The following is a 7,696-nucleotide window of genomic DNA, read 5'->3' as shown; positions in this document are numbered from 1 at the left end:
ATCTATTATATATCTATCTATTTATCTATATATCTATTGTTCCCACTTACTTTTGTGTAAAGTTCTTACACATATAAAAACATATTCCTATCCTAATGTTGTTATTCTGTTCTACATCACAAATAAAGTTTGAAGGATTTTCAATTTCTATTTCAAAAACAAAATTCTTACTACTAACCTGTAAAATGGTAATAAATTTGCAATCTGTTATTCATAGATTTATATACTAATATTCTGGATCTAAATAAACACTCTGTCTAAAAGAACATCACTTGAAAATGCGAAAATAAAAAAACACACACAGGTAGGGCAACAAGATATTTTGCACATTAGGAAACTGCTTAACAGGCCTTTCCATCCAAAACCTGAAGACGCCACTTCGAGTTCACTCAGGCTGTGGGTAGCGCTTGGACGTGTCCCTGGAGCGCCTACTGGCCTTGGAAGGAGTGGCAGCCTTGAGTGCAGCTTGGGCCCTCTCTTCCTCATCTTTCAAAGCCTCTTCATATTGGGTTGCGAAGGCACTGGGCATGGTATCATTGAGCTTGGCCAAAAACTCCAGGACTTTCATCTTGCTGGTCTCAGCGTGGGCTCTTGGACCCCACAGGAACTCATAGCGTGGAGGATCACTGTTGGGCACAGGCTGGTACACCAGGTATTTTTCCTGCACCAAATCTTGGGTGATAAGCTTCCTGGGCTCCCCAAAAATGAAGTGAGTCTTTCCATCAAAGACGCTCATCATATTCAGGAATTCCCAGATCTCCTCCTCAGAGGTGCGGTTGCCATTTAAGAAGATCACAGCCAGGAGAGGCATCAGAATCCCTTTGGTAGGAAATCTGAAACCACTGCCCAGACTCTCATTGCTGGTGTTATCTTGACTATCCACAAGAGTGTAGTAGTTACCATTGGGCTTGACTTCTTTCAATTCTAGGCCATGGACCAGAACCATGTGCTCAGAGACTTTCTTGAGGATCTCAGGAAAGTCCTTTCTGCACCACTTGTGGATGATCTTCAGCATGTCTCCCTTTTTAATGGGCTCATTCGTTTTATATTGATACAGCAGGTACTCTACCAACAGAGTTGCCTTCTTACTTATAAGATCTAGGCCAGAGTTCTCAGTGGAAGTTGAGACCTGGGAGGAACTTTTACCTCTCCTAACATGGCCTTTGGCTTTTACAGCATATCTTTCACCTGAAGCACCTGCAGCATCACTGGTGGTGGCTGGGGCATCCTGAGGTGCCTGGAGAGGGCCAGCACCAGTAGAAATTGAGGCCTGGGAGGATTTTTTACTTTTCTGAACCTGGCCTTTGGCTTTTACAGCAGATCTTTCACCTGAAGCACCTGCAGCGGCACTGGTGGTGGCTGGGGCACTCGGAGGTGCCTGGAGAGTGCCAGCACCAGTGGAGGTTGAGGGACCATCCCCCAAAACGGAAGAGGAGGAGCAAGCGGCCTCTCTTTCCTCTCCTGCAGGGGCCTGCACATTCTTAACACCTGGGTCCTCAGCTTTGTTTTGGCGGCGTTTCTCACGAGCACGGAGCTTACTCTTATGACCACGAGGCATGATGGCTGTTGTTCAGGACAGCAGACAGTAGTGTGAGCGAACGGACAGCTGCTTTGGGCACCTGAGGGATGGAGAAAGAGTTGATGTGAGCACCGTCAACAGGTAGCTTCCCCCTTGCCTTTATTGAAGGCTGCCTCTGCAGGCTTCCTTGAAGGCACTACTCTAGCATCCAACTAGATTCCTGTTCTCCTGTGTCCTAAGAATCCTACAGAACAACCAGATAGAATTTAGAGTGAGTCGCATGCTGCATCATACCAGCCCTACATGGAAATTACTCAGGTGACAGTAGGTAATGCCAGTGTGACACCCTTGGATCTGGAATGTGGGGGGTCCTCTTGGTTTATTTTCAGTATTATCATGTCCCCTCTAGGCAGAGCCTGGGAATCCTCCCTCCTGGCACTCCCTGGGATCCAGGAAAAGGAACTGGAGGGGAGTCTCAGTCCCACTCCCTATCAGGAGCCACCCAGTGCTGAGAGCTTAGGGGGGTCATTTGGATCCTGTTGCCAGTCAAGCTCCTCACCTTGGCTGCTTGTAAGGCTTGACACTGCTCCCCTTTGGCTAACTTTTGAATGGAACTTCAGACTAAGGATCTCACCTCCCTTAAACTTGATATAAAGAAGTGAGGGGGGATGCTCAAGCTGATAGCCTTTCCCCGAGATTCCCTGAGCTGATAGCAAAGGGTTTAAGTGAATAATTTGATGGCCCCTTTGTTTGTTTCATAGGCTTCTCCATTGCTTGGTTTTACCTCATAGTAAGAGCCAAACTACCTGAGCTCCAATAAAAGGAAATGAAGTTGATCTTATGTGACTGAACATGGTCTCCCAAGTATGGAGGCTGTGGCAAGCAGCTTGAGGTCCTATGGTAGGTGGTTCCACACAGGACCCAATTCTGAGGTCTCAAATGGATTCATGCTGAGGTCACAATTTCTGGGACCACTTCGCTTAGACCAAGGCACTATCATCCCTGTTAACCCTGAGTGAGGGCTGATGGGCACTCCTGCCTGACATCTATCCTTGAGGTGTGCTAATGTAGTGCTGAAAATAGACAGGATTCTTGTTTTGTTCATTGGTGTTGTTAATCCTCACTGGAGGGCAGTTTTTCCCTTGATTCTTTTAGAGTGGAAGGGAGGAATGGAAAGGAGAGGGGGAGGGAGAGGAAGAGAGAGAGGAAATATTGATGTGGGAGCAACACATTGATTGGCTGCCTCCTGCATGAACCAAACCGCGCAAGGGATCCACCTTCCACCTAGGTGCCTGCCCATGACCTATGCCGACTCCAGGCATTGCTGGGGCTGGCCGACCATCTAACCAGGAGGCACACTGGCTAAGGCAGGGAGGATTCCTTGTGGCCCCACTGGTACAGGGTGGCACATCCCCACAGTCCGCAGTGGCCTGTCCCTGAAACCTGGCATAACACGAAATTCTCCCTCCGCTGACCTGCGGTTGCCCCCTTTGACCTGACCAGTCACCTCCCTGAGATGGCCTGGGAAGAAGTGCGTGCAACTCATCATGGCGACAAGCCCTAGTCCCCCAGGGGTGACTCCCACAGCCTCCCCCAGTGTAACCACCCTGAATCCTGGTAGAGACTGGGTCCCTCTGTGTACCCTCCTCCAGGAAACCAAGGCCCTGACCTGTCTGAGACACCACCTGAGGAATAAGGGTCACCGCGGCCTGCCGGCTCTGCTCGCGGCTGCCATGGCTGAGTCTGGCGGGGTGACCGCTAGAGGGGAGGCTGGGTCGCTCTTTATTTCCTTGGCGGGGCGCTCCCTAGAGCTGAGTGCAGGGGTTGCTGCCCCACGTGGCCCTTTCCTGGAAAGAGGGCTGCTCTGAATCACCCGGCCTTCATCTTGAATCCCTTTGGGGCCTACGATCGGGCTACCCCCTAGCCAGGCCTTCCCCCCAATACCTTCCAGGCCGCATTCAGTCTCAGGGCTGCGCTGGGGCCTGTCTGAGCTGAACTGCAGGGGAGGGGTGGGGGGCCTGCCTTCGTTTTGGGGGTATGTGGCTTCCGTGGTTCCCACCTTGACGCCAGGCGAGTCCTTCGAAGCCGACCTCAACCAGACAACCTCTAACCGGCAGTGCTAGCAGTTAGGTCGTCGACGCCCCAGTGGAAGTGGGTGGGTCCTTTCCGGAGGCGGGGCTGTCCAGAGCGCGCCTGATGCCGGGAGCCTGAGGGATTAGGGTCCGTGGGCCCCAAGTCCTCACTCAGCCTCCCCACTTTTGTGTCTGCAGAGCTTGGACTCCTCCCTCTGTTGAAGCGGGTGGGCCTGGCCCCCACAAAGTCCTCCCTCCCCTGAGACCCAGGGAGGCAGGCAGTGAGGACGCCCTGCCTCTGAAGCGGGGGTGGGTGGGGGGGCTGCCTTGGGCCTCACAGGCCTGAAGGGGGCAGGGCTGCGGGAACCTCCCTTTGTGAGAGACAGGCTCTCACTTTGCACTGAGTGCCCTCGCCTTGAGGAGGTTTGTGATGTGCAAGCCTCCTGCCTCTGCACACCTGGCCTTGGATCCCTCCCGGAGACCACACGGGTGCGATGTGCGGGCTCCTCAGTGGTAGTTCTTATGGGTTTCCCAGGGCTAAATATAGTGCTGGACTCTACGTGGCCCCCTGGGCTTTCCTCGTGAAACTCAGGATCCTCACGTCTTCACACTGGATTGATTCTTTGTTAAAAACCCAGTCCCTCTCTCTCTGCAAAATGGACATTACACACATTAGATGGAGGTCCTGACCTCCCTGAGACTTACCAGGTTCTAATCAGTCTGACATCTGTGCCAAGGGTTACAAACTTTCTTTAAAAGAATGCCGCTTAAAAATGACCACTTATTTCATTTAGCATGCCATACAGTTCTTCACATGCTGTTACAAATGGCAGGATTTCTTTCTATTTTATGGCTGAATGATATATCCGTGTGTGTGTGTGTGTGTGTGTGTGTGTGTGTGTTCCATTTCTCTTTCAACTCATTCATCAAAGAACACATAGGTTTTTTTCCCCATGTCCTCACTACTGTAAATAATGTTACAGTGAACATGGGGACACAGTTATTCCTTCAGGTTAGTGGCTTCATTTTCTTTAGATAAATAGCCGGTAGTGGGATTGCTGGATAATATGGTCATGTTATTTTAATTTTTTTGAGGTATCTCTATACTGTCTTCACATTGGCTACACAAATTCCCTTTCCCCTAAACTCACCCATTCTTGAATAATCTAAGCACATCCAGTTACATAACTTTTAAATTTAGGACAAGAAAGTCAGAATGGAGTAAGGCAAACCCATAATTGAACAACTTTTACTTTTTTCTCCCTCTCTATGTTGCGATATCATTTATTTTAGCATGGCTCTTTCTTTTCCCATTAACAAGGATATCCTCCTTCTAATGCCATGTGGTTGTATTCAGGATCACAAAAGTGATCTAAAGATTTTCAATATGTACATTATTTCTAGAAACAAAACTCTCCTTCTTAAATCTGGCACACAACAATGTGTGATCCATGCCATTCATACGCTTATATTCTGAATCTAAATAAACTTTCTGTTGAAACACCACTAATTGAAAATTACCTCAAAAAATAAGTTAACAAGATATTTCTGTTCATCAGGAATACTATCAACAGACATTTCCAACCACAATGTGAAGAATCCACTTCAGACCTCACTTGGGTTGAGAGAAGCAACTGGATGTGGCCCTGGATGGCCCACTGCCTCTTCAATGGGACTAAATTTTGTTTATCAATGAAAACTGCATACTATGCTATGTCTACCCCCTCTTTACTTTCCTTTTCATTTGTTCCTTATGAAATGGAGAGTATCTCACCCTCTTTGGTAAGGATAGCTTCTCCTACAATCTATAATTGCATGGGCAGGGGCAGGGCCTTCTTTGCCTAAACATTTCCACTGCAACCATGAAGAATTCCAAGGAGCTGATACTCAATTAATGATCGTATCAGGTCAAATAAAAGCCATGAAACCAGAGGTCTGATGCACTAGGATTTATATTCTCAAACCTTATAAAAAAAAACATAAGCAAATCCACATATGTGTTTTAAAATCTACAAAACGAAAGACTAAATGTGGTAAGGCAAGCAAGAAGTGACCAGTTATATATGTCCCACATCTTTTTTATCCATTCACCTATACTTCCATGTCTTGGCTGTGATAGGAAATGCTGGGTACAGCATAAGTAATGTAGTCAAGAACAAAGTAGTAACTATATATGGTTCAGATGAGTACTAGACTTCTGGAGATGTGTATATAGTATTTATATAAATGTCCAATCACTATGTTGTACACCTGAAACTAATTTAATATTGTATGCTAACTGTAATTTAAAATATTTTAAAACAGAAGCAGACATTTTATTCTATCATCTATCTATCTATCTATCTATCTATCTATCTATCTATCTATCTATCTTTATCTATCTACTGTTCCCTACTATTTTAGTGTAAAGTTCTTTCACATTTTAAAAGATATTCCTATTCTAAAGCCATGTTATCCTGTTCTGGATCACAAAAGTGATCGAAGGATTTCCAATTTATAATTCAAAAACAAAATTCTTCCTCCTAAGCTAATGATCAGCAATAAATGTGCGATACATGTCATACATAAACTTATAGGCTTATATTCTGGTTCTAAATAAACATTCTGCCTAAAAGAATACCATTTGAAAATGCAAACATAGGAAAGCCACACAAAGATAAGCCAACAAGATATTTTGCACATTAGGAAACCGCTTAACAGACCTTTCCAACCAAAGAGTTGGAAAGACTCCACCTCGAGGTCACTCAGGTGAAGTTAGTGGCTGGATGTGGCCCCAGAGCACCCACTGGCCTCGGGAGGAGTGGCAGCCCTGGGTGCAGCTTGGGCTCTAGCTTGGGCTCTCTCATCTTCTTCTTTCAAAGCCCTTTCAAAATGGGATGCCAAGGCAGTGCGGATATTATTATTGAGCAGGGAGAAAAACTCAAGGATTTTCTTCTTGCTGGTCTCAGCGTGGGCTCTTGGACCCCACCGGAACTCATAGCGTGGAGGATCACTGTTGGGCACCGGCTGGTACACCAGGTATTTTTCTTGCACTAAATCTTGGGTGATAAGCTTCCTGGGCTCCCCAAAAATGAAGTGAGTCTTTCCATCATAGACACTCATCATATTCAGGAATTCCCAGATCTCCTCCTCAGGGGCACAGTTGTCATTCAACAAGATAAAACCCAGGACAGGCATCAGAATCCCTTTGGTAGGAAATCTGAAGCCGCTGCTCAGACTCTCATCTTCATTGTCGACAAGGGTGTAGTAATTACCATTGGGCTTGACTTCTTTCAATTCCAGGCCAAAGAACCGATCCATGCGCTCAGAGGCTCTCCTGAGGATCTCAGGGAAGTCCTTCCTGAACCACTTGTGGATGATCTTCAGCATTTCTCCCTTTTTAATGGGCTCCTTCTTTTTATATTGACACAGCATGTAATGAACCAACAAATTTGCCTTCTGAGTTAGAAGATCTTGGCCAGAGCTCTCAGCGGAGGTTGAGGCCTGGGAGGATTTTTTACTTTTCTGAACCTGGCCTTTGGCTTTTACAGCAGATCTTTCACCTGAAGCACCTGCAGCATCACTGGTGGTGGCTAGGGAACCCAGAGGTGCCTGGAGAGTGCCAGCACCAGTGGAGGTTGAGGGACCATCCCCCAAAATGGAAGAGGAGGAGCAAGCGGCCTCTCCTTCCTCTCTTACAGGGGCCTGAGCACTCTTATCACCTTGTTTCTCAGCTCTGTTTTGGCGGTGTTTCTCCCGAGCACGGAGCTTGCTCTTATGACCACGAGGCATGATGGCTGTTGTTCAGTTCAGCGGACAGTAGTGTGAGCGAATGGACAGCTGCTTTGGGCACCTGAGGGATGGAGAAAGAAATGATGTGAGCACCGTCAACAGGTAGCTTCCCCCTTGGCTTTTTTGAAGCCTGCCGGGTGTTATTGTAGGATCCCACAAGGCTCCTGTTCTAAATTCTGAAACACCAATTAGAAGGAATATATGCACCCCTATGTTCACAGCTACTTACAATAGCTAAGTTCTGAAAATGGCCCAAGTGCCCATGAGTAGGTACATGGATAACAAAGCTCTGGTATATTTACACAATGGAATGCCACGCCGCTGTAAGAAAGAA

The 7,696-nt window shown here is 47.1% G+C and overlaps 2 protein-coding genes across 2 annotated transcripts; both read right to left on the bottom strand.

Moving 5' to 3' along the window:
* Positions 1–385: 385 nt before the first annotated feature.
* On the bottom strand, positions 386–1,579 carry LOC307095983 (melanoma-associated antigen B4-like; the record flags this gene model as incomplete). The annotated part of the gene is made up of 1 exon (XM_079765615.1): positions 386–1,579. Exon 1 carries the CDS (start codon positions 1,556–1,558, stop codon positions 386–388), a length of 1,173 nt encoding a protein of 390 aa, XP_079621741.1. The 5' UTR covers positions 1,559–1,579.
* Positions 1,580–6,345: 4,766 nt separating this feature from the next.
* LOC307095982 (melanoma-associated antigen B4-like) lies at positions 6,346–7,362 on the bottom strand (the record flags this gene model as incomplete). The annotated part of the gene is made up of 1 exon (XM_079765614.1): positions 6,346–7,362. The coding sequence occupies one exon, from the start codon at positions 7,360–7,362 to the stop codon at positions 6,346–6,348; it is 1,017 nt and encodes a 338-aa protein (XP_079621740.1).
* Positions 7,363–7,696: the final 334 nt, after the last annotated feature.

The sequence above is a fragment of the Cnephaeus nilssonii genome, assembly GCF_951640355.1.
Source record: "Cnephaeus nilssonii genome assembly, chromosome: X".
Taxonomy (NCBI): domain Eukaryota; kingdom Metazoa; phylum Chordata; class Mammalia; order Chiroptera; family Vespertilionidae; genus Cnephaeus; species Cnephaeus nilssonii.
This window is presented reverse-complemented; position numbering and strand designations above follow the sequence as displayed.